Raw genomic sequence first — 27,500 nt, 5'->3', positions numbered from 1 at the left:
TTTTGTCTTTATATTAGATCCCCACCGCCGATCGGCTACTGTTGTTGGTTTGTTTACGTCGTCGTAGTTTAACACCTTGGCAAAAGATACCAATCGAATAAATACCAGACTTCAAAAAACATGTGCAGTGAACGATTTGTTCGACTAAACTTTTAAAAAATGTGCCCCTGCATGGCCGCGACCAATGACTTAAACAAGTAAAAGATAAAAGATGCGTGTGTGTGTGTGTGTGTGTGTATGTGTGCGCGGTGTGAGTGCGTGTGCCGAGTGTGTGTGTGCTGTGTTGGAGGTAGCTAGGTATTATTTATGTATGTACGCATATGTTTGTGTTTGTCTGTAAATGATTGCTTGTGTATGGACACTCACGCACACGCATTTACATTTGCGCGCTCGCACACACACACATTCTCTCTCTCTGAGGAAACAAAACTGCTTTGAGATTTGTGGTGACAGGTCTCGAAGTCCTTAAGTAAATGCCACAATATTTCTGAATATTACTCTCAGTGCTAACGCCCGAGATAGCTGGACAACATGCAAGATACTTTCATACGCTGTGGATTTAAAGAACAACATTGCTGTTAACCGTTTGGCTTTGATGTTTGTATCTTTAAGGGAATTTCAAATTCGTCTGAAATTGCAATTGAGTAGAAATTTGTGTTTTACTTCCATATAATGTATGTTTATTTGTGTTAACTAATGTTACTAAAATTGTCATTGGTGTGAAAGCTTCCAAAATAATGCTGAGATACCAAAGCTGATATTTACAAAAAGATCTACAAAGAAGTTAAACGATAATGTCTGAAAGATAAAAACAAATTCATAACCAATTTGAGCGAGAATATAGAACTAGCAAAACGCAATAAGTGGAAAGGTTGTTTTCAACAGGTTGGAAAAATCAATGAAGAATATACTGCAAAGACTGGCAATGTCAAATGATAAGCACAACAGGTAAAGCTAAAATGGTCATAATGCATCAAGAAATTCTCCGAAAGTGATCCGAAGGTCGCCATGGTTGACACAGATTAAGGGCATGAGAAAGAACTTGGAACATTAAGAAACAAGGTAGAAAGACTTCAAGAAACGACTAATAAAACACAGAAAAACGTCAGATCTAGATGCAATACCGATTTAACTGATCAAGGGTAGAGGAGAAAGTTCCATAATGATACTCCACAAACTATGCTGTAAGATCTGCAGAGTGGAAGAATGGCCGTCGGACTGGTACACAGCAGATAATGTACTCATAAACGAAGTGGGGAGCAGCTTATGTGCGAAAACTACCGGACACTTTCTCTGATACCACATGCAAGTAAAGCACTTTTCATCATCATCCTAGAATGTTTGAAACCATTCTCGGCATTCTGAAACACTTCATTAAGCTCATCAGGCAGCTCTACTTTTAGCAAGAATCCTGTATCCGTGTAAACGAGAACGCAGAAGAGTTCAAAAACGGGAAAGGAGTTCTCTCTCCATTCTTGTTCAACGTCACTCTGAGTGGTTAATGCGAGAAGCAACACAGGAAGACAGTGGCATCAAAATACATGGTTTGCATATTCCTAATCTAAGCAATGCAAACGATACTGCTTATGCTTGCCAATACTGAAGCCGAAGAAATCATAAATCGGGTAGAAGAAGGTTTCAAATAAGTAAGCTCTTAATCTCAGCCATAAGGAAACAAAAGTCATGGTAGTTGGAAAAGAGAAATTAAATGTTAACATTAAAATGGGTAGTGGAAGTCTCGAACAGGTTGAATTGTACAAGTATCTTGAAGCCCAAATTTCTTTAAGAAAAACATTAAGAGACGGCTATCCAACGCAAGAACATTTATGAAAAAAGCTTAATAACATCTGGAGTAGTGACGGTGTGCCAACTATATATCTTTTTTTTTTAAGGCTAGAGTGAGGGCTTATTTGGCCAATAAGCATTCATGGTTGCGAAGCACGGACATTCAATACATTTGAAGAGAACATAAAACAATACGTTTGCAAGGGGTGTATAGGAGAATGTTACGAGCCTTTTACAAGGATCATCAGGAGAATGAATGAGTGTTACAAAAACTAGGTGAAAGTCGACAAGACATTAACATTGTGATAAAGCAAAAGTTATATAGTATAGTAGCCATATGCGAAGAAGTAGAGGTTTTGAAAACACTATCATGGAAGGAAGACTAAAGAGCAGTAGATCAAGAGGCAGGCAAAGTACGCAGTGGACGGAAAATATCAAGAGCTGGTCACGCTTGATCGAAAATATTTTAATTATCGTGTTATCAATGTGCTGCAGGTGTATAACATATGACTATGATTTACTTTGATATCAAAGAAAATGACATATAGTTGAGACCGCACATATAATAGTCTGGCTGAACGAAGTACACTAGCTGCATCACAGAGTTTTTAGACGTTTACATACATACATACATACATACATACATACATATATATACATGAGTGGCTGTGCGCTAAGTAGCTTGCTTATCAACCACATGGTTCCGGGTTCATTTCCAATGCGTGGCACCTTGGGCAAGTGTCTTCTACTATAGCCTCGGGCCTACCAAAGCCTTGTGAGTGGATTTCGTTGACGGAAACTAAAACAAGCCCGTATATACATGTGTGTATATATTTGTGTGTCTGTGTTTGTCCCCCCCAACATCGCTTGCCAACCGATGGTTGTGTGTTTACGTCCCCGTAACTTAGCAGTTCGGCAAAACAGACCGATAGAATAAGTACTAGGCTTACAAAGAATAAGTCCTGGGGTCGATTTGCTCAACTAAATGCGATGCTCCAGCATGGCCGCATTATTACTATTATTATTATTATTATTATTATTATTATTATTATTATTATTATTATTATTATTATTATTATTATTCATTGTCTTTGTACAGCTTCTAACGCTGGAGATGTACTACGGTACTACCTGTTCACTACTAGTGAACTAAGGTAACACACCTTATTTTTCGAGCACCATCCGAAGTGTTCGAGGAGTTCCAAGCAGTGTTGTTTTCTGCAAGTGCTCCACCCTTAATGCAGCCCCTATATGTTCCATGTACTTTTCAAGATTTTTACTCACTGTTCCCAGGACTCCGACAATTAATGGTACTACGGCCATCTTTTTCAGCGATCATAACTGCTTAACTTCCCAAGCCAACCTGTCATATTTATCGACTTTTCTTTCTTTCTTATCGCACACCTTGTCACCTGGGCATGCTATATCTGTGATCCCGCATCGTTTGCTTTATTTCTCAATTAACACTATGTCTCGTTTTCTATTGTCTATTTCTTTGTCGCACTGAATCATAAAATCCCATAGGATCTTTACATTATCATTTTCGATGATGCCTTCGATGATACCACGTTTTTGCTCTGTCAAGTCCATAGTTGTTGCAAAGTGTCCATTGGACAATCCTTGCTATGTTGTCTTGACTTCTCTTATATTCTTTATGGGCTAGTGGCGTACATTGACTGGTAATATGCCACACAGTTTCACCGTTTCGTTCAAACATTCTGTACTTATTACTTTCTGATGTGTTGTCTAGTCTGTATTTGATGTAATTGGTTCTTAATGCTTGCTTCTTGGGCAACACAGATTACAGCCTCCGTTTCTGGTTTTAATCACTTTTAGTCATCCATAGCCATTTTTTCTTTGGATTTCTTATCTTCAACATCTCTATGAAATTGTCCATGCATTCTCTTCTTTATCCACCTATTTTCAGTTTCGTTATCTTTGCAATCCTCCATCCTACACAAACCTGACCTTCTTACTTCTAATAGAAATGGAACTGTCGCATTTTTATATGCTTCTTTTTCTTGGTACATACAGTCTCTCTGCGTCATTTTTTGTGTGGAGTATCCCATATCTAGTAAGCAACTTCCTTGTCTTTCTGTCTAAGCTGTTTAGTTCGTCTCCTGTCCGTGCGATTACCCCTGCTCCATATCTAAGTGGTGAAACCGCCCAGGTGTTGATAGCTTCGATCTTATTCCGTCCATTTAATTTCGACTTAGGTATCAGTCTCAGTCTGCGCAAGTACTCTACCTTAAATTCTTCTGTCATTTCTTTCTCCATCAATTTATCCATTTACAATATCCCCGAGTACTTATAACCCGTCTCTTCTATCTGCTTCATAACATCCTCCGACGGTATCGCTAGCCTGTCCATGCATTTTATTTTGCCTCTCCTCAAGACTAACCTACCACACTTTTTCAGTCCGAACTCCATTCTGATATCAGCACTGAAAATATACACTGTATGAACGAGGGAACTGACTTGGGATTCATCTTTACCATAAAGTTTGAGGTCATCTATGTGGTTGACAAGTGGTTGATTTTTGTTGGCAGCTTTTACGATTATTATTATTATTATTGTTATTATTATTATTATTATTATTATTATTATTATTATTATTATTATTATTATTATTATTATTATTATTTTACTTTTAATCTGCATGTTTCTAACAGTCACTTGCCGAGACTCACCCAGCGTCTGACACGAGTGAAGGACAGTAGTTTTTTCTCGCCTACCTGTCCCGGCGTTGGAGTTCTATTAGATTCCAGTTAATGATATTAAAACTACATTGGACTACTTGAAGTGCCAGGGTGTTAGTGACTTCGATGCGATTTTTCGAGTTGAGTTCAGTTTCTAGCATGACCCTTATTCTCCTGCAATAGTCTTTTTTTTAATTATTTTCCTTCGTAGTAGCATGTTGTATACCATCTCCTACAAATACCCCAGGTATCTGTAATTTTCTTGTGGGTCAAGCTCCTTGATGGTAGCATCGGTATCTAATTTAATGGAAGCTGTTTACCTTAGCTTGTCTCTTACAAAAGTTGCTTTAACACACTTTTCAAGGCGAAAGTCAATCTCGATGTCATTACTGAATTCTTTAACAGTTATTAACAGCCGTACTAGCTCTTCGTCATTTCTAGCAAACAGCTTCAGATCGTCCATATTATTATTATTATTATTTTATCATCATCATCATCATCATCATCATTATTATTATCAAGACAGTGAGCTGGCAGAATCGTTAGCTTGCCGGGCGAAATACTTAATGGTATTTTGTCTGTCGCTATGTTCTGAGTTCAAATTCCGCCGAGGTTGACTTTGTCGTTCATCCTTTCGGGGTCGATAAAATAAGTACCAGTTGAACACTGGTGTCAATCTAATCGACACATCTCCACCTCCCCCCAAGCTGCCCTTGTGGCAAAAAATTGATATAATAATGATGATGATGATGATGATAGTGGTGATGATGATGATAATAATTAATATTATTATTATTATTATCGTTATATTAATGTTTTATCCTACATATTCCTTTGTCTCACTAACTTTTCCTCCTGCTTGAAACACGTATCTCGAATACTGTTTTAAGTGCTATCATTTAAGACATAAATTTCTAAATATATTTTTGCTTTCAAAATATATGGCTTTGCTATTTATCACTTATCCAACATGTTGTCATGATCGCCTGAGAAATAGCTTCCCATAAACTAAATACATATGTCAAAGTAATTATTATATCGATGTATCCCACATTGAAAGTAAAATACACCACTTGACTAAAACATTTTCTATTTTACAGATTCTTCAGCTCACAATCTTTCTCTTCAACTATATATGGATAGCATCTTTGGCAGCACAACCCAAAGAGTGTAAAGTACCAAAAAACTTGAAAAACCGATACCAGGCACTGACCAATGCAGTAGTCGGCAAAACCTTTTATCTCCCGCCTAAGGTAATTCCTGACGAAAAAAAGAAAATACAACTGAACGGACAGAAAAAAAATAACCCATCTAAAAATGGTTCTAGCACCTTAGAAGATCCAAAATGCCCTTCGAAACATGTCAATATCTATGACGAGACGGTTTTCCCTCAAAATCGTACTGAAATCAGATGTCAAAATAAAAGCTGTTTAGACCCCGATCACCATTGTGTGACAATATTTTCTAAAATCACTGTCCTCAAACGTGCACAGGAATGTACCCGTGGGAAGTATGTGTATAAACCAAAAGTAATTGATGTAGCCACATCCTGTGTATGTGGATTGAAAGCCAATTAAGTAAATAGAAAGTAAAAGATGCGAAATTATTAGGCATCATAACGTTCTGTTATCGTACTGTTAACGGCGTGTAAAGCTAACGATATTGAAAATATTATGAAAGCATAAGTACACCACAATGTGGTTATCATAATTTACTCAGATGCACACACATAATTACACGCACACAGAGACACTTACATCACATATCTCCACATACACATGTAAATATGTATATATATATATATGTATGTGTGTGTGTATGTGTGTGCGTGTGTGTGTGTATACATGCAAATCTATACACAAATCCTATATATATATATATATATATATATATATATATATATATATATATATATATGTATATATATATATATATATATATATATATATATATATATATATATATATAATAATAATAATAATATTAGGGACAAAATCCAAAATTACAGGTAAAAAACTCAATTAAAATCAATTTATAAAAAATTAAAATTAAATTGAGCCTTATAGATAAAGTATATATAAAATATATAGTTTTAGGGAAAATAACCAATTTTCAAGAACTCATCGATGAAAATCCACTATCACATATAGAAAAATTAATAATTAAAAGCACAATATTTGAAAATTGGTAATCGATTTAAATTTCTTTTCTATTTGAAAATTGGTTATGAAACACGTGTAATCTTTTTATTATATTTATCTTATGATATTTACTTTACTTTATATTATACTCATTTATTGTGCTTTTAATTATTAATTTTTCTATATGTGATAGTGGATTTTCATCGATGAGTTCTTGAAAATTGGTTATTTTCCCTAAAACTATATATTTTATATATATATATATATATATATATATATATATATATATATATATATATATACACTACCATATTTCAAATTGTTACATAAAAATATATTTAAATAATGCAATAGTTAATAAATTTTCATATCATACCTACTATTAACTGTTGTTCTTTTTAACATATTTACAGAAGTTTTACCTGAATCATGACCACATTATTTCGAAAGTCTATACTTATGACAGGGGCAAATAATTTAAAACCTTGTTCTAACACAATATTGCTACATGAACGTAATGAAATATAGGCAGAATTAGCACATGTAGGCAAATATTTATTTTCTTAAAACCAACGCATTTCCAGGTCTATATGTAAATAATATTTAACTAGAGGACTCAGGAAAGTTCCTGTTGCTTGAAGTGAGGAGTTTCGCTTGTACAAATAATGTTTCTAAAATCATACTCAACCATTACTTCAAATTTGTCCACTGTACATTCGACACTATATCCTGTCAGAATATAGATGGTGTCAATATTGAAATTTTGACAATCTGTTTTTTATCTTTCAACCATTAGAATCATTATATTTCCTTCATTGTACGTAAATTCCAAAATTATACGCGTGACATTTTTTATCCATATATTAAGAGCCATTACGAGTATATGCATTCATACATACGTACATATACAAATATATAAACACACATGCATATATATCTGTGTGTGTGCTTGTGTGTATGTATATGTGTATATAGATAAATAGATAGATTGATTGATAGATAGATAGATAGATAGATAGATAGATAGATAGATAGATAGATAGATAGATAGATAGATAGAAAGATAGATAGATAAATATAACATCTCTTTGTGACGAACTGGAAGAATGAGTTCTACATACTAAATAAGGGAAAAATGAATTTTTGTTACACATCAATAATTTGGTATGATGTATTTCGTGCGAATATATTCTCATGAAACCGATCATGCAGAAAACTGGATTCTATTGTATTCATTGTCAAACCATTCTCCAAGGAAGTAATCCAACAGTGAGAACTACATTTACGCATAACTCTGTCGTAGCATGCTACAAATGAATATATTGATTAATGTTTTCATTCTTGCGATTTTGTTTTCGTACTCATAACAATATGATTCTAGTTTGTTGGGTCTTAGTACGCATCGACAAATTCGTTGTTTGTTGAATTCTATAAATGAGAATTTTCATTCTTGCTTACTCTTAAAATTCTAGGGGACATATCTGACTGAAAAAGCAGATTCGTGTTGAAACACTGGTATTTCAGGGCCTGTTACGCTAGTGAACCATGTATTTTGTCAAAGAAGACTGATGGAAGTGAGTAATTTTTCTTGCAAGAATACTCATCGTGTAGAGAAAAGCATATTTCCAACTAGGTCTTCCGGAAGTGGTAATAATGAAAATACACATCCTTCTATATATCCATTTATATATACATACGTGTGTCCTTGTGAATGCATGTGGGTGTACGCGTATTTGTGTATGTATATATGTATGTATGTATGCACGTATATTTGTATGTATATTTGTATGTACGTATGTATGTATGTATGTATGTATGTATGTATGTATGTATGTCTCTTCTATATTTAATCATTTAAATTCTTCCTCTGAAGAAGGAGCTGATTTCTAACGAATATACAATGTTCCATCTTTGGGATGTAGATAACGAAAACAATGTCCGCTGACAGATTGTATTTGTAATGTGCGAATCAGCTGGCTGATTTCTTTTTTCTGAAAATCCAAGCTTATCTATCTGGCAGTTAGGCATTTACTTACAAAATGGGGCACTTGGCTCCAGTTATTAGTGGTATAAATATAAATTTGCAATCCGGCTACAGAAACTGGGGGTTTCGAAGCAGTTGTCCATTATAATCCTCTTTTTCTTTGATCTTGAAAGAGATAGACACGTCAGCAGGACAGCTGACCTCTGTGACGGTACATGCTCTCCCTAACAGCAATATCCGGCATGTTACGCTTACACTTGACAGATGGGAATTTTCCACCAGTATTCCTTGCGCTGTTATTTGTATACGTATTCAATAACAGCGAGATTCTCTATATCTAGTCCAGGACAGTTTTCTTTTTCCGAATGGCATTGTATATTGTTTTTTGCGATAATGTCATGTCGCATGGGGACATAGAACTTTCATGACAATTTGGGGCAACTGCTACTCACATGTGTCATGTCTTCCACAGCAATATGACATAGTTTATATTTACGGTTGCGTCTTGGAACTCCAAGTGCTTCACTTTCTCTTCTGTTGATTAGATATTTAGTAGAAATCTGCTGTTCTTAGATTGAAAATACATAGCCTTCGAAGTGTGATGTGATGTAGCGGTCACGAGTTCACGAGAGGCTTCGCTTCATGTCAGTGTTACGATCTTCTTCATGTCTACAGGTAACATACCCATGCATGATTATTTTTTTTCCTTTTTTTTGTATGCTGAGCGTTTCCCTTCCAGGTCTGAAAGTAAATTCGTCCGGTTAATTTGGGGTTATATGGGACATCGTCAGCCCCTCCCCCCCCAAAAAAAAACTTCCTGTGGAACTCATTTTCAGTGCGTAGAGTCTTGTTTCCTTCATTTTCAGCACTAAGTTTATGTATTCATTTTTGCTTTTGTTGTTTAGCAATTGTTATCTGAAAGACACTATGCGACATTCGAAGGCTGTCTGCGCTAATCTCAAGTCCCTACCTCCTTTATTTCTTCTTAGGTAGAGCCTGTCGATATCATTATTTTCGTGGACATTACCAGTTGGCGTTAGAATCATGCAGGTTTTAATGTCTATGGAGTGAACTTTTTTTCCTGAACAATCAAGTATCCCAAATGTTGGAATCAGCACTGGTACTGTAAATTCATTGTTGGATATTGTCTTGTAAGAGAAGAGTACGGACTGCCATATTTTTCTAATCCTGGTGTAATATTCTTAGGTCACTCTGTCTTTATTCACATTATCTTCATCAATTCCAAGTTACTTGGAGCATTCTTTGTGTGAGGCAGGGCAGGTTGTGGGACCATTAATGCACAGGCTTTGAGTCTGGGAGACTGATTTTCTCCGTTCAACAATTAAACAAGAACACTTCTTCTGGTTAAATTCCATTCCTATGTCAGAGAGAAGATGCTATAAATTGCAGTTGTTTTTGGCATCAGTTTCAGCTCAAAGCTGCGGCCATGCTGAGGCACCGCCGTCATGATACACTGTTATTATTGAGAGCCTCCTCTGATATGTGGCATTTAGTGAATAAGGGAGTTTGATGTCACTATCTTCATTTGCACCTCCTGCTGCTGGGAAGGTTCATCTGGGACTCTCGACATTTTTAGTATAAATCTTAAGGTCAACCACAAAAAATTATGGATTACATTATTATCTCTTGCAGTTTCAGACCCTAGTATGTAGCTATTTGTTATGTATGTATGCATGTATGCGTGCGTGTGTATATGTATATATGTCTCTTCTATATTTTAATTATTAGGAGTCTTCTAGTGAGGAGAGAGCCGGTTTCTAACAAAGATACAAAGCTCCATCTTTGAGATGTAGTTAACATAGACAAATTCACATTCGAAACTTGAGAAAAGTCTTGCATATTTTTATTGTTCCACTCACAGATTGCACTTGTAATGTACGAATCAGACGGTCAATTTGTCTTTCAGAAAATTCCAGTTTACCAAGATTCTCCTTTAAGCATTTACGAACAAAACCTAGTGCTCCAATTATTATTTGTAAGATTATGAATTCATAATCTGGAGGTTTCGAAACAGTTGTCCATAGATATCTTCTTTTTCTTTGATTTTCAAAGAGATGTTTACTTCTGCAGGGAAGCTATCCTCTAGGATGGTACATACCTTGGCCCTCTTTCCCAAACGGTAATATCCGACGTGTTATACTCACATTTAACAGAAGCTTTGATGGCAATATTCCACCAGTATTGCTTGAGTTGGTGTTTATGAATGTATTCCACAACAGATAGATTTTCGAAGTTTATTTCAGGACATCGTGCCACAGAGGGAGGTAGCACCATGACGATGTTTTAGGACAGCTGCTAATCACATACGTAATGTCTTCCACAGAAACATGACATATACTACACATGCGGTTTCACTTTGGGATTACAAGAGCATCACTGTCTTTATTGTTCACCAGGTGCTTTGTGGCAATCTCCTGTTCCAAGGTTGCAAGCGCATAGCCTTCAAAGTGTGATATGATGAAATGGTCACGTGTCCAGTGTCAATTCTACTGTCTTCTTCAAGCTTCCGGGCAACATACCTATTCATAGCCTTTTTTGTTTTGTATGCTGAGTGCTTTCCATCCAGGTCTTCTCTGAGGTAAGAGAGCCCAGGAAGAGAGTGTTTCTTGAGGAGTTCACTGCCAACTCGTACAATGTTGTTCACTTCAATTTTCAGGACTTTTTGCTGCTGTTGTTCAGCAGGTACTGCCTGAGTGATACCATTCGGCATTTGAAGGCCATCTGCACTGATCTCAGGTCTATACCAACTTCATTTCTTCTAAGGTAGAGCCTGTCAACATCACTGTTTCTATGGAAGTTCCTAGTTGTTGTCAGGATTTTAGAGGTTTTGATATCTATGATATCTCTCAAAAGCTTCAAAACGTCCCAGCAGAACTTTCGATTGACGGTCTGGCTCTGGAGGACGAATTCTCGATGCACAATATAGCAGATGTCGAAGAAAACAATGAGCAGACTATTAATTAATCTAAGGTTCTGTCGTGCTTTCTTCCGTCGTGCTTTCTCCGTCTCAGAACTCAACTCTCGTCACCGGTAATGATCATCAACATAAAGGATGGGTCATAAGTGACACGCTGGCGGACATCTTAAGAGACATCGATGCGGTGTTCTTTCGGCTTAGTGGTCAGCAGGCGGGAGACAAGCTTGGCAGCTACACGCTGCTTGTTCAGTTCAGACGTTAGGATTACCTGCACGGACCCATACGACAGAACAACAACATCAGTAATGTCGTTGATTGTCCTCTAACCATTCTCATACACAGTTTGATTAATTTTCTCCACATTTCCGGGAGTGACACTCGTGGCAAGTCTTCCAGATCGCTCCTCATTTTCCAGGGATGTTCTTCCTCTTTTGAAGCGCCTGCGACACTTGAAACATTGGGTACAACTCATTACCTTGTCGCCGTATCATTGCCGAACCATGCTCAATATCTCTGTGGCAGGCTTCCCAAATTTAATACAAAATTTCCCGTTGTCTTTTTGTTCCAACTTCCTGTGTATGACAAAACTGCAGACTACAGCATACACGTGATCACAAAAACAGCAATGTCACCCAAGTTCGAAATTTCCCCAAGACACCTGATGAAGGCTGGAGGGTATATCAGCCGAAACGTCGTGTTAACAACAAACAAGATGAGAACAAATATCCGTGAAATGTAAATAATGTAAATAATGTATGTAGATATTTTAATAATCAACAATGTATGTACTTAATGAATAATTTATCGTTCAATATGTGCATAAATGAATATTTCATTCTTTATTTATACATGAATATTTCATTGTTTTAGCAACTATAAATTTACCTTATTTGTATTTAACTTTCGTCTATCATCTCTATTCTATTTATTTATATCTCATCAGCCTGTAAACCCCTCGCCAGAGCATACAACAATACAAATCATAAACCATAACATTCAGTTTGCTAAAATTGAATTCCCAAACACACATAGAGCATCCAAGTGTACATCTATTTCTTTTTTGTTTTTTTCTATCCTCTAATGATATTATGCTCGTGTCGCATAAATGGAAATTTAATGTTTATTGAGTATAAATAGAAACAACTGCAAGTAAAGATGACCAATTTGCTGTTAAGAATAAACAATTAGTAACTCCACAATTTCAATTTTTTTTCATCTTTAAAACAATATATATATATATATATATATATATATATATATATATATATATATATATATATATATATATATATATATATATATATATATATATATATATATATATATATATTTATATATATACATATGAGTGAATGTGTGTGTGTCTTTGTGTGTGTAATAAAAGATGAATGCAATACACGCTACATATGTTTAAACAGCATGATAATTTATTCATAATTCGTTCAGCATGTAAATTACCATGCTACTGAAGAATCGTTGCATGCAATGGGACTGTTATTGTCCACTGATTTTCTTTCATTATATTTCTTGGGGGCTTGACAGTTGTAACTACTATTACTATGAAATAAGATTTGCAGAGTATCTGATATCTTTAAACGATCGTCCTTAATCTTTTGACAGGATGATTAAGTTGGGGCATTAAATTATTAATATGCCTATAATGGAAACCGTTTGCCAGGTACATGCTGAGAAGTTACCAACTAAATAACCACGAACTACCTATATGTATATGTGTGTGCATACATACATACATACATACATACATACATGTGTGTTGGAACTCCGTCGCTTACCACGTCGAGGGTTCGAGTTGATCCGATCAACGGAACAGACTGCTCGTGAAATTAAAGTGTAACTGGCTGAGCAATCCACAGACACGTGTACTCTTAACTTAGTTCTCGGGCATATTCAGCGTGACACAGTGTGACAAGGCTGACCCTTTGAATTACAGGCACAACAGAAACAGGAAGAAAGAGCGAGAGAAAGTTTTGGTGAAAGAGTACAGCAGGGTTTGCCACCATCTCCTGCCGGAGCCTCGTGGAGCTTTAGGTGTTTTCGCTCAATAAACACTCACAACGCCCGGTCTGGGAATCGAAACAGCGATCCTATGACCGCGAGTCCGCTGCCCTAACTACTGGGCCATTGCGCCTCCACTCATACATACATACATACATACATACATACATACATACATACATGCTTATTAATAATTTATGATCTTCATTACGAACGAAAACAAGGTATGTTTTCGCTGAAGTGCTGTCAAAAAACCGTGGAATAGTCCGTCAGGATAATCGCCTTTCCGCATATCAAATGTCTGGAAAGAAAGTTTTCATTCCTTTATTTCTCTCAAAACTATGGTTTCTAGCACAAGTGCATCCGCACATAAATGCACAAATGTATGACTGCATGAATACGTGTGTATGTCTCTTTTATTATTTTTTTTTAATTATAAATCTTCCACTGAAAAGGGAGCCGGTTTCCAACAAAGATACAAGGCTCCATCTTTGGGATGTAGTTAACACAGACAAATTCACATTTGGAACTTGAGAAAAGTCTTGCATATTTTTACTGTTCCACTCACAGATTGCCCTTTTAATGTACGAATTAACCGGCCGACTTCTCTTTCAGAAAATCCCAGTTTATCCAGATTCTCCTTTAAGCATTTACTAACAAATCCTAGTGCTCCAATTATTATTGGTATGAATATGAATTTATAGTCGGATATAGAAGCTGGAGGTTTCGAAGCAGTTGTCCATAGACATATGTATGTATGTATGTATGTATGTATGTACGTATGTATGCATGTATGTGTGTATGTATGTATGTATGTATGTATGTTTGTATATATGTATGTATGTTTGTATGTTTGTATGTATGCATGTATGTATGTATGTATGTATGTATGTATGTATATATGTATGCGTGTGTGTGTGTCTGACCTATATACTAGATATATAAACATGGCTGGTTTAGCTATTAGTCGGAGGATTGAAAAATGATGTACAACGTTAATCGATTTTCGAATCTTATTGGATTCTCATCAAAGGCGTCTACATCAAATTGACCAATCGCCTTCATTTAAAATTCTTATTTTGCTATAAATCGTATTGCAATTAGCATAAAATACCAAAACCTGTGGCAATTCATACTTTATAAATGTCCTTTTTATTCTGTTATAAATTTATAGAATTTAATTTCTTGGATTTATCATATTCAAGATTTCGACAAACAATGTGTTCGATTTTATCCCTTAATCATGGTAATTGTTTAAGACATAAGCCTCGAATTTTATTCAATTACGAGTCTGTTTTGATTTCATTACATAGCTAAGGTTGTTGAGTTCGGAATCAAATTAACGTGAAAGATATATTATAATGTTATGAAGTTCAATGTTGCCTTCGAAATGCTCCAATATATGTGACACGTAGGAAAACATTATAGACACTGTAAATCAGAAAATCATGTTGCATATAATATACAATCTGACATGCAAAATGATTTATAAGACATTTCACTCTATACCACATAGGTACATTAGGAATTAAAAAATTATTGAAAATAGGCGCAGATGTGACTGTGTGATAAGAAGCTTGCTTCCCAACCACATGGTTCCGGGTACAGTTCCACTACGTGGCATCTTAGACAGGTGTTTTCTACTATAGTCTCGGGCCGATTAAAGCCTTGTGAGTGGATTTCGTAGACAGAAACTAAAAAGAAGCCCGTTGTGTGTGTCTATGTATGTTTGCATGTGTGTGTGTGTGTGTGTGTGTGTGTGTGTGTGTGTGTGTTTGCGTGTGTGTGTATGCTTTAGTGACTGTGTTGTCCCCCACCATCACTTAACAAGCGATGTTTGTGTGCTTATGTCCCCGTAACTTAGCGGTTCGGCGATAGAGACCGATAGAATAAGTACTAGGCATTCAAAGAATCAGTCTTGGGGTCGATTTGCTCAATTAGAGGAGGAGCTCCAGCATGGCAGCAGTCAAATGTCTGAAAGAATTTAAAAAGAAAAAAAGAATATGTATTATGAATCTAGTTATTCATTTGTCTCTTTTATTTTTATGACACTAATTTATTTCCGCAAGTGAGGATCCTTCGGATATATGCGTAGGACAGTGCAAGAATTGTTCTGTTAAGTGATATTTTGTTTATTTTATTGTCAAGAAATATTGCCTTCAACTAGCATTATTTAAATGATAAAAAATTATCTTTACATGAAAATCTAAAAACTTAGTAAAAAATTATTCTCTGCATTGGAAGTAGTCATGAGAGTGAGAGACCATCAAATGGTCATGCCTCGGTGACACTTGGGTAGGGACACCAAAGAAGTCAAGAACTTTATAGTGATCTTCGCAGCTCCTTGAAACTTGGCAAATGTGACGGTTTGAAAATTGTATCTTATCTGCAATTTTTTTTCTTTTTTCTGAATGACACTTCGGCGACTTCTGTTCATTCAACGAGTCGTAGCTCAGCTCTCACCGATCATTCATTCACCGTTGAATTGTTGTTGTTGGCAATCCGTCGCTTACGACGTCTAGGGTTCTAGTTGATCCGATCAACGGAACCGCCTGCTCGTGAAATTAACGTGCAAGTGGCTGAGCACTCCACAGACACGTGTACCCTTAACGTAGTTCTCGGGGATATTCATCGTGACACAGTGTGACAAGGCTGACCCTTTCAATTACAGGCACAACAGAAACAGGAAGTAAGAGTAAGAGAAAGTTGTGGTGAAAGAGTACAGCAGGGTTCGCCACCATCCCCTGCCGGAGCTTCGTGGAGCTTTAGGTGTTTTCGCTCAATAAACACTCACAACACCCGGTCTGGGAATCGAAACCGCGATCCTATGACCGCGAGTCCACTGCCCTAACCACTGGGCCATTGCGCCTCCACCGTTGAATTGTAACGTACTCTTTAAAACATATAATCTCTACAGTGTATTGTAAACCCTCGGTTATAGATTTCTAAGTTCACTAGGAACATTTTTTCAACATACGTTTGTTTCTTTACAAACTTATGCATATATCTGACAGTTCTCACTCCTCTTTTCTTTATTACTCGTCTGTTGTTGTTGCTGTTTTTTATTCTTTTTGGTTCTTTCGCTTTCTTTCCCTGTTGCCTGACACACTTATATCGACTATTGTTTTGTTTATTTTTCAGTCTTGTCATTTAAGTAACATAACGATATATGACTATATGTCTCTCATTCACAATTTTGCAATTAATGCTTGTGACATATTTTTTCACATAAATTGCTATTCATGTCTAAAGTATGCCATTAATTTAACATTTGCTAAGCTATTAAATGCATTTTACCATAAGTATTTCGGTTAAATGTATTGAAAGTACTTGATGAAAAGATAAAATGTATTTTCTACCTGGTTCTTTCCTACATTGTAAATTTCTGCTTTGATTATGTTTTAATTGCTTTTCTTCGTGGCAGCTACCACCCATGGTAAAAAAAATCAATCCACCTGAATATCCAATACAAGAGCTTGTCCAGAACATAAACATTGGATTCAGGTAATTTCTTCTGTCTAAAATAGCTTCAGCCGACAGTGACCAGCCATCACACTGACCAATGGAAATAAACCTTGCCCAAAATCTACTGTTTCTTTCTGCTGCTATTATCCACGAACTTTCAACCTGTACTATTAAACTGACTACTACTCACGAGTCAGTTTTCCCTCTATCATATATTGAAGTATTGTGTCGCTGTGAAGACTATCTGGATCCTGGCAACAATCACCAAAATATGTTGAGGGATTGTATGCACATAACCCAAGGGTGATTGATGTAGCTGTAGCTTCTCACGTTCTGCCTATCTCTCTCCCTTTCTCTCTCTCCCTCTCTCTCTCTCTCTCTCTCTCTCTCTCTCTCTCTCTCTCTCTTTCTCATTTTGTGTACGAGAGTGTGTGCGTATGTGCATGTGTCTGTGTGCACACGAATGTGTGCGCGTGAGTGTGCTGAGGATGTCAATATCATAAAGGGAGAAATGACAGCGAGTATGAGTCGTAATCCTGAGCAACTATCAAAGTGTGAACTCCATATAAAGCAATACATTTTTTTATAAACGTTGTAAGTCTAAGCAGAACACAGTGTAGTGTTAATTTACGGATACAAAGACAAGCGCACGTCTATAGGTACATATGCTCTAAGCTTCTTTGATAAACATATATTTTGTAATAATTCGATATTTTATAAATTATCGAACTAGCTCTAACGTTATCAACAGTTATTTTCTTTAACCTTATAAATACTATCGCCATTTAAATCTGAATCACCTTATTTAATAAAACTTATGATATCTGAACACAAAATACTGAAGCTTGGAAACAAAATCATTATCATCTTATCTTGACTTCTCAAAAGAAGATGAAAGGAACGGAGATCCCCTTGTCTGCTTCAGTGGCTGACTAGGCCAATATAAGATAGCGCACAAGGAGAAAAGATTAAAATTCCTCCGTATCGCTGCACACCACTGAAGTAGCAAGGGAAATTCTATTCAGTGCTCATTGCCATATGTGTCACGTTTTTCAACTTTTAATCCCTTTGAGGACAGCCTTGCATGCATTCGAGGAGGGTAAGACAGATAGAATGCCAAACCCCTATGCAGACATTATTGCAGAGAGAGACATGCCTATTGTTGTGTCGACGCCCCCCCTCCCAAGCGAAGAAGTAGGCTCGACCAAGACATATAAATAGAGGTAGTCTGACCGTGGTATGAGTGGACTGACGGTCGACTGACAGTTGAGTAGACGTCGTGTAGCGTTTGTGCACAGATCATCCGAAGGTGCTAGATAGCAGTAGCTTGAGACATAACACCTATATTCGCTTAAACAGCGTGCGCTTGTAGGTGAATAAAAAAAAAGGCAATATTTAACTGATTAACTCAGTAGAAAAGACTTCAACTACTGCTGAAAAAAGAATGTATCACACGAGTAAAACATTTGAAATACAACGTATCAACTATAGGTTTAAAATTATGCAGTTTATGTCAACAACAGATGGTATGAATATTGAAATTTATCATCTTGTTTCTTGGAAGCTTCAGAATCGGCTTCGTAGAGTGTCATTCAATCACTCACTCCATACGACAACACGCAGTCATACACATAGCAGGTTTTTTTTTTATTCACGTGGTTTTTGCTTCAGTCCTCTTTTCTCTCTCTCTCTCTCTCTTTCTCTCTGTCTCTCTCTCTCTTATTTCTCTCTCACTATATGTTTTATCTTTTATCTTTTACTTGTTTCAGTCATTACACTCGGCAATGATGGGGGTGCTGCATTGAAGAATTTCTAGTCGGACGTAGTTTATTCTAAGCTTGGGACTTATTCTATCGACACCATAAACCGAACCGCGAGTTACGGGGGCGTAAACACAACAACGCCGGCTGTCAAGCTGTGGCGGGAGACAAACACAGACGCACACACAGACACACACACACACGCACACACCTGCACACGCACCTGCACACGCACGTATATATGTTTATATGGATGCAGATGGGTTTGTGTGCGTACGCATATAATGCTATACCTGTGTGTACATAACATAACATACATAACATAACGCCATTTGTGTGTATATTTATAAAAGCATAATATAACTTTCAATTTAATTTATTTCAATCTTTCAATACCCATCACTTTATTCTTCAAGTCCCATTACTAATTTGTAATTACTTATTTTTGAAATTCCTCCCTATCCAATGTAAGGCATTTTTTCAATCCATCACATCTTTCTATTAATTTAAATATCTATCCATAACCAAATATTTACCATTACGTTTTTGAAAATTTAACCAGTCGGATTATTTGTTATACAACAAACAAAATTGTATTACTTGCACAATTATTATCTAAAAGTCAGTATTTATAATAACTTTCCGACGAACGGGAACGTGAAACTCTGAGCAACAGTTCTGAGAATATTTTGTAGTTTAAATAAGAAATCATATTACTCTAATCTTGGTATACGAGTACTAAGTTTTCCACATTGTTTTGTATTTATGCGCCAACCTGTGTATATGCGTGTGTGTGTGTGTGTACATGTATTTATATATATCTATGTATACATATATATATATATATATATATATATATATATATATATAAATATATATATATATATATATATAAATATATATATATATATATATATAAATATATATATATATATATATATATAAATATATATATATATATATATATATATAAATATATATATATATATATATATAAATATATATATATATATATATATAAATATATATATATATATATATATAAATATATATATATATATAAATATATATATATATATATATATATATATATATATATATATATATATATATATATATATATATATATATATGTATATATAAATATATAAATGTAATGGTAACATTCAAGAATCAAGGTGCAGGATGTCGGTAAGTTTCAAACATTCTGTAGAAGGTATCAAAAACAGTTTCCAGGAAGAATAGTGGTTTATTGACGCAGAAGGGTGTACATTTTCCCCAAATTGAAGTTCGATAAGCTGAAAAAATCGTTTCAGTTAGAAGCTGGGTTTGCTGTATATGCGAAGAGAAATTCAAAATTCGGAAATGGAGTAGATAAAATCCAGGCTGTATATGTTTCATAGGTAAGAGAAACCACGGAAGTAGCAATAGTTCAAACGAGGGGTAATCCGCTAGCTACTTGTCGGGCCAAGATACGTTAATCCAATGAAATTTACATTGTCGTCAAGGGATCCCATATTGACACATATGAGATTTGATCGAAAATGCATATATGTTATATATATATATAGCAATGTTAAATCTCTGAACGAGGTATTAACAGTAACTGCACGACAAAGTGAAGTATATTTGCCACTTAAATGTGGCTGACCCCTAAGGGTGGATGTTACTGTTGTTTTTAGCCCAAGGAGAACATCTCCAAGATGGGAAAGATAACTTCCCTTTGCAAATATAGACAGGACACAGATGTGTGTCGATAGCCAGCTGGAGAAGTTTTTCTGGGTTAAAAGCAACAGTAACACCCACTCTTAGGAGTCAGCCACATTTAAGTAGCAAATATACTTCACCTTATATATATATATATATATATATATATATATATATACACAGTGTGTGTGTGTGTGTGAGAGAGAGAGAGAGAGAAAGAGGGAGAGGATGGAACTACACAAGGACAGATAGTAGAAGAGTCATTGTTTCTGTTTCTCTCTCTCACTCCTCCTCTTTCTCCTTGACTCTATCGTCGTTTAGACGTGACGAAAGGAGTTTTCTCTTTCTGCCCGCTACCTTCCTAAAGAACAGACGTGTTTTGTCTGTCTCTTCTATCATGGCACTTCTACTTAGCGTTTATAACAATTTTTCTATCGTCTTGGCTCAACAGCCCTCACCATTTGTTTTCACTGTCTTGTTGTCACTGTCTTTTTTTTATTGTTTTTATTGTCTTGTTCTCACTGTCCTATTCCTGTTAACACTCTCACCCTCCGCAAATAATTCAAATTTATTTAATTTGCTTTGTGGGAAGAACTGTTCCAACGAAGTCGCGTATTGTCCTTGCCTTCGAAACGCGAAGTAGATGGAACAGGAACAACTGACGAAGAGGTATACTCTTTATGTTACATGTTTCGTTTCTCTGTTTTGTTTTTCTTTTTTTTTTTTCGTTGTTCGAAAAAAGTTCGTTTTCGTTTCTCATTGTGTTTAACGTTTTTTTTTATTCCCTGTACCCATATATGCATGTATGTATACATATAGTTGTAGGTATGTAAATATATGTATGGATATATGCATATATTTATATATTATTTATATTATTATATGATCGAACGCCACGCATCCTTTTCCAAGTAAGTTTTATATATATATATATATATATATATATATATATATATATATATATATATATATATATATATATATATATATATATATATATATATATATATATATATATATATAAATATATATATATATATATACACCGAAGTAATTTTCCCTAATTAAGTGCACTTGATATTTAAGGCTGATGAACCTATTGGATGCTATAGAGGTACTCAACTAAGAGTCTACCACATCTTATAACAGAAACAGCTGTACGCGAATGATGTTCATTTCGTTACGTTTTATTTTTTTTTCCGGTGTCATCTCTTTGTTCTTATTACCGTTCTATACTCATCTAACATTGTGTTCTGGACCATAAGCATATTGAGTTCTACACCAGTTTATTAGTCTCGGCATACCTAAGCAAATATTAACCTTGAATATCCTTGTTGCTTATTTTGATTTTTAATCACCTTATTTTGGAATTGTTTGGATAATACCATACTTAATTCTGGTGCCTAAACTTAAGTACCATATTCACCTTGAATCTAAATTATATATATATATATATATATATATATATATAATGCGCTAGAAATAGATCATCTCTTGTGTCTATTAAGACCTAAATTGTTCTCAACATGAAATATAGCAGCATACCAAAACTTGAGCGGGCAAGACATATGTACCTTAATCCCCTGAGATTGCAGAAAATATTTCTGAATCTCTTTGATTCTTTAGATGTGCTGGCCTCCTGATAATTAATCGATATTAATTAATATATGAATAATTACCAGATTATATATATATATATATATATATATATATATATAATGAAAAACATTTCAATACAAATGTATTAATTTCCAGCAAAAAATAGCCCTATAAGGGTATATATAAAATTCAGAAGAGTGGTACAACAAGGCACCGATATTTACTGGACAATAGAAATCGATATAAATACGACGCTATTGTATAGCTTCACTGCGTATGTACTGGCAAAATGCGTGTGTGCAACAAACATGAAAAACTTGTCTTACCTTAGGAAGAACATCCGAAAATGGACAACCCAGAATGAGGATAATGCAGTACCTAGGTTTCAGACTCTTCAAATACGTTTCACCACTGCATTATCCTTATTCTAGGTTGTCCATTTTCGAATGTTCTTCCTAAGGTAAGACAAGTTTTTCATGTTTGTTGCACACACGCATTTTTGCCAGTATATACGCAGTGAAGCTATACAATAGCGTCGTATTTATATCGATTGCTATTGTCCCGTAAATATCGGTGCCTTGTTGTACCACTCATCTGAATTTTATATATATATATATATATATATATATATATATATATATATATATATATATATTATTTTTCGGAATACTGGACTGCTGAAATCGGCAAATTTTTTTTCACTCTCTCTCTCTCTCTCTCTCTCTCTCTCTCTCTCTCTCTCTCTCTCTCTCTCTCTCTCTCTCTCTCTCTCTCTCTCTCTCTCTCTCTCTCTCTCTCTCTCTCTCTCTCTCTCTCTCTCTCTCTTTCTCTCTCTGTTTATTTTCTATTATTCCTTTCTGTTAAAGAGCGTAGGCTCGAAACGTAGAAGATTTTTCCATTTTCCAAACCATTTTGCTTCAATCTAATCGACGCATATTATCTATACTGCTTTCTGATTGGCGTAATTGATTTCATTTATTGCTGTTTAATTGGCATTTTCCTTCTTCATATGCGTGTTTCTCATTTTATGTAATGATCTCATTTATATTTTAAAAATTTCCGTTTATACTAGAGTTTGAAATTCTACTACCTCCACCGGTGAATCACATGTGCCATAAATAAACGTCTAAAGTGAGGTGATCTCAAATGGCGAAAAGCACCATCGATCTGATATTCACATTGGAATCTCTCAAAATATATTCAGTATGGATACGTTATTGTTTGGATTCTCTCTGTTCGGCGTGCATCTCATGAATTAATATTCTATCTGATATATTAAAAAGCATATACAGTGAGAATTAAAGCAACAATTCTACAGTTTAAATTCCAGTATCATTAAAATATACGATAGAATTTGAAAGCAGCATCACCGTGCAACGCAGAATGCATTGTTTCTCCAAACTATTTACTATCGATAATGATAATATCTGGAATTATGTTGTACACTGTTGCGGAACAACAACAAGCAATGTTTTCAAATTCGAATATTGTGTTTAGATTACAATGCAAATGTAAGATATACTCTAGCAAACACCAGCTCACACATGGCCTGCTGAAATTAAAGCCACATGTGCCGATGGGTCATGCTAATATCAGAAATTTACAACTGTTTGAAATTTTTTGTTGACACATGTTCAAAATGGAGAGAAATTATTGGATGTAAATAAAGGCATATCAAATTGATCACAATATATCCATTAACATGATCAATAACTAGAGCTGCGGTAATTATGTTTCGTCGTGAATAATTACAATGACGCGGCATAGCATACATACATCAAAGGAGGCTAATGTAAGACGGAAGCTAACGTAAGAAATAAAAGTGTAAGAATTGAAAGTAAAACAGGCGAGTTTTTTTTCAAACGTGGTTTTATTACAATATAAAAGAAAAAAATTAAAATATTAATGGGTAATACAAATGAATGCATATCTATTTCCATCCAGGGAAACACATATAGTATAAAAATATACATAGCATAAAGATATATTTAATCAAGAATTTATATGTTACATAAGTGTGTATATAAACTAATATACATATATACAGTGTTTTATATAATAAATACGAATCAGTGAGCGTTTCTGTGTTTTGGGGGATTGGATTTTGTATGTGTGCGTGTGTGTATGAGTATGTGTGTACGGGTGTGAGCGGGTGTATATATGTGAGATCAACTAATTATATTACAGATCACTTTACAGAGAAAGTGGCAATTTATATCACAATTGTGTAAATGAAGCACACACGTTTTTATAATGTCATACTTTTAAATCGAAAAACCAAATTCTGTCCATACAGTGACGTCAGCGTTTCACCTGTTTAGTATTGCTTCCTCACATCGAATCAGAAATATATATATATATATATATATATATATATATATATACATATATATATATATATATATATATATATATGTAAGAGAAAGAGAAAGAAAGTGGAATTCACGAGATTCTATAATTATAGGTTGTCTGCACCAACTGTAAAAATAATAAAGCACATAATGGTGCAAGGACCACACGCGTCAATTAACGTATTGTCAACTTTTGAACATTGCACTTTCTTTTGTTTATAAATACATGTGACAACGTTTTGGATATTCAGTAATTGCAAAGCCTTTACAGCTCGCAAAGCAAAACTGCAGTTTAGTCGGAACAATTCTACTGGAAGCAATAAAACAGGTGAAACCATTCCATGGTACTGTGGTTTTGAAATCCACAAAGCCTACTTTCACACATTATATCAGTGCGAAAAATCAAATTTTGTTTTGTTTTCAGTACCATACATCAACCTGTAGAAGTTTCTTCTGAGAATAACCCCCAGAAGAAATTTGACACCATACATTTTTTATAGCAAAACTAAGGTAGGCGTAATCTAGCTTGACCAAATGGCACGGCTTCATTCAGTCAAAGCAAACAGTAGATTATGGCCAATGCACGGTTTAAAAAAAAATATATTTGAGATGTTGCTCTTATAGATATGTGGGTAACATACACAAGTGTTTGCAACTCAGTCGCTAGTCCAAAGGGAATATATTCAAAAAAAGTTGTTGAAGAACTTCATGGTGATTCACCTCACGTCTGTTCATGTACTATCAAACGCCTTATTGAGGAAACAGCCACCTCTAGAAATAAAGTCAGACATACATGTGTGAAAACGAAATGCCGAAGCAGAACCAGAGAAATGTATAGGTTTGTAAATAACCTCTGTGTCGCAAATGTGTGCTAAGACATTGAGATGAATGATTTGAATTTCTGTAATGTTTTATTTTTATTTTGTAAGGATAAATTTCATTCAAAGTATCAAACTAATGTGATAATATCATCATGAAATCATAAAATTCAATAGATTTATGTATTTAATAAAGGTTTTCTACCTCATCGTGTCTTTTTTTTTTTTTCATTTCCTTTCAAATGGGAAGACATCTTTCCATCAATTGACACATTCTGATCCTTAAATGTAAGGAAAAAGTCCGGTCATTTCTAGCTTCAGCTAACTAATCGGCGTCAAGTATGAAAATAGGAAGTATACACATAAGTCTGTATAGGTGTGTGTGAAATTGTGCGTGGGTGTTTCTGACTGAGTCAACGTACCAGTGCGTGTGTGTGTGTGTGTTTAAATAAAAGATGACATAACCTTTTGTGTGGTTAAATAATTCGTAAATGATTTTGTGAATGATTTAATATGTACAGATATAATGAAATAAGTTACTGATGATTAAGTAAAATTGCAAGAAGATTTTTGTTTTAAATATGCAAATGTCGATGTTATAATGTGTATGTTAAAACAAATACACACACATACATACTAATGTATGTATGCATGTATGCATCTATGCATTAATCACCACATAGTGGTGTACATAAGTTTCATAAAATTATGAATAACTGTTGCGAGATATGCAGTGTACATTTAATTATTTTAGCATTTGTTACGTCTCATATTCCGGCTCAATTTCTTTCTTAATGACATCAACCTTCCGTGCACACGCACAGGCTGTGGCTACATGGATGACACTTGGTTTATACACATACAGTCCATCAACACATTCACCTGTACGTTTCAGGACAGTCATTGGAGTATATACCATCACACATTGATGGTTGCTGTTGTCAGTGTCTAAACACTTTGTACAGCGACACACTACTTCAGTACGTGATGGAGGGAAAATTGTTGAATCATGAGTTATGTTCAGGTACCAAGGACAGGTTGAGCGTTCACGTATGCTATCTGTAGAAGCAGTAGATGTTGGGCAAGTTTTATTCCCGTCGATCAGTGATTGTTTACTTCCGGCTGGAGACATTTCAGCTGGTAGAAAAAAGTTATTGCCAATGGCTGCACTGGACAGACTCTCGTACTGGACTTTCAGACTGGTGGGTATTTCACACTGAGTCGGAATTGCCGCTGATGACACAATCGAGGTGAAGTTGAAGAGGAATATTGCAACCTTGAAGAGAAACTGCAAGAAAGAAAATATGTTAGTCGAGTGATGTATTTCACTTTCAATTTATTATAATATTATTATATTAATGAACTCCTATTATTATTTTTTTTCTTTCTTAAATATTTGTATTGTCTTTTGAAACATGCGTATGCATTGAATTCAATATTGTATTAAATTCAATTTTGATTTTAACATATTTTCTCCATTTTTATACTTGTTTATGGTATCTTTATACCTATAACGAATTTTTTCAATTATATATGTATATATGTATGCATAATGGGCTTCAACACAGTTTCCGTCTACCAAATGCACCTACAAGGCATTGGTCAACCAGTATATTATACATATATAATATATTATACATATATAATTGAAAAAATTCGTTATAGGTATAAAGATACCATAAACAAGTATAAAAATGGAGAAAATATGTTAAAATCAAAATTGAATTTAATACAAAATTGAATTCAATGCATACGCACGTTTCAAAATACAATACAAATATTTAAGAAAGAAAGAAAATAATAATAATAATAATAACAATAATAATAATAATAATAATAATAATAATAATAATAATAATAATAATAATAATAATTAGAGTCATGCATTGTCATTCTCATCAGGGTGAAGAATTTTTTAGAAAGATCATCAAAAAAATTTATAAATAAAATTCAGTAAGGAAAGACTATTTAAAAAATAATAAAAGATCGAGACGAAACATAATGTAAACAAAAACACGTGTGTCTAACAGATATAAACAACAGGTTCACTAACAGAAAGAAGCCATAGAGAGTCAGACGTATATATATTTATATAGAAAACGAACAAAATATATATATTTTAGAAGCTTCTATCTAAATAGCAATAGGGAAAAATTGAAGAAAAAGAATGACATATCAATGTGTATGCAAGTCTATTTGTGCAAAAAACTATAACTTAAAAAGTCTAACGGATATAT

The 27,500-nt window shown here is 34.7% G+C and overlaps 2 protein-coding genes and 1 long non-coding RNA gene across 3 annotated transcripts in view; 2 read left to right on the top strand and 1 right to left on the bottom strand.

Annotated features, from left to right (window-relative positions):
- LOC128247070 (uncharacterized) overlaps window positions 1-7,005 on the top strand; it is a 9,119-nt gene extending 2,114 nt beyond the window's left edge. Inside the window, exon 2 of the mRNA XM_052965863.2 lies at window positions 5,585-7,005. Within this exon, the coding sequence (XP_052821823.1) occupies window positions 5,585-6,061 (477 nt within the window). The 3' untranslated portion in view covers window positions 6,062-7,005. The remainder of the gene's footprint in view (window positions 1-5,584) is intronic.
- A 12,946-nt stretch (window positions 7,006-19,951) lies between these two features.
- On the top strand, window positions 19,952-23,937 carry LOC128247068 (uncharacterized). The gene is made up of 2 exons (XR_008263511.1): window positions 19,952-21,164; window positions 23,167-23,937. It is a non-coding gene; the product is annotated as an uncharacterized LOC128247068 (long non-coding RNA).
- Window positions 23,938-24,493: 556 nt separating this feature from the next.
- The window catches only part of LOC106868545 (interleukin 17-like protein), a 3,654-nt gene continuing 647 nt past the window's right edge, over window positions 24,494-27,500 (bottom strand). Inside the window, exon 2 of the mRNA XM_014913851.3 lies at window positions 24,494-26,551. Within this exon, the coding sequence (XP_014769337.1) occupies window positions 26,024-26,551 (528 nt within the window). The 3' untranslated portion in view covers window positions 24,494-26,023. The remainder of the gene's footprint in view (window positions 26,552-27,500) is intronic.

This window comes from Octopus bimaculoides, chromosome 1 (assembly GCF_046866305.1).
Source record: "Octopus bimaculoides isolate indiv1 chromosome 1, ASM4686630v1, whole genome shotgun sequence".
In the NCBI taxonomy this organism is placed as follows: domain Eukaryota; kingdom Metazoa; phylum Mollusca; class Cephalopoda; order Octopoda; family Octopodidae; genus Octopus; species Octopus bimaculoides.
The sequence above is the reverse complement of the archived record's forward strand: the minus strand, read 5'-3'. Positions and strand labels throughout refer to the sequence as shown.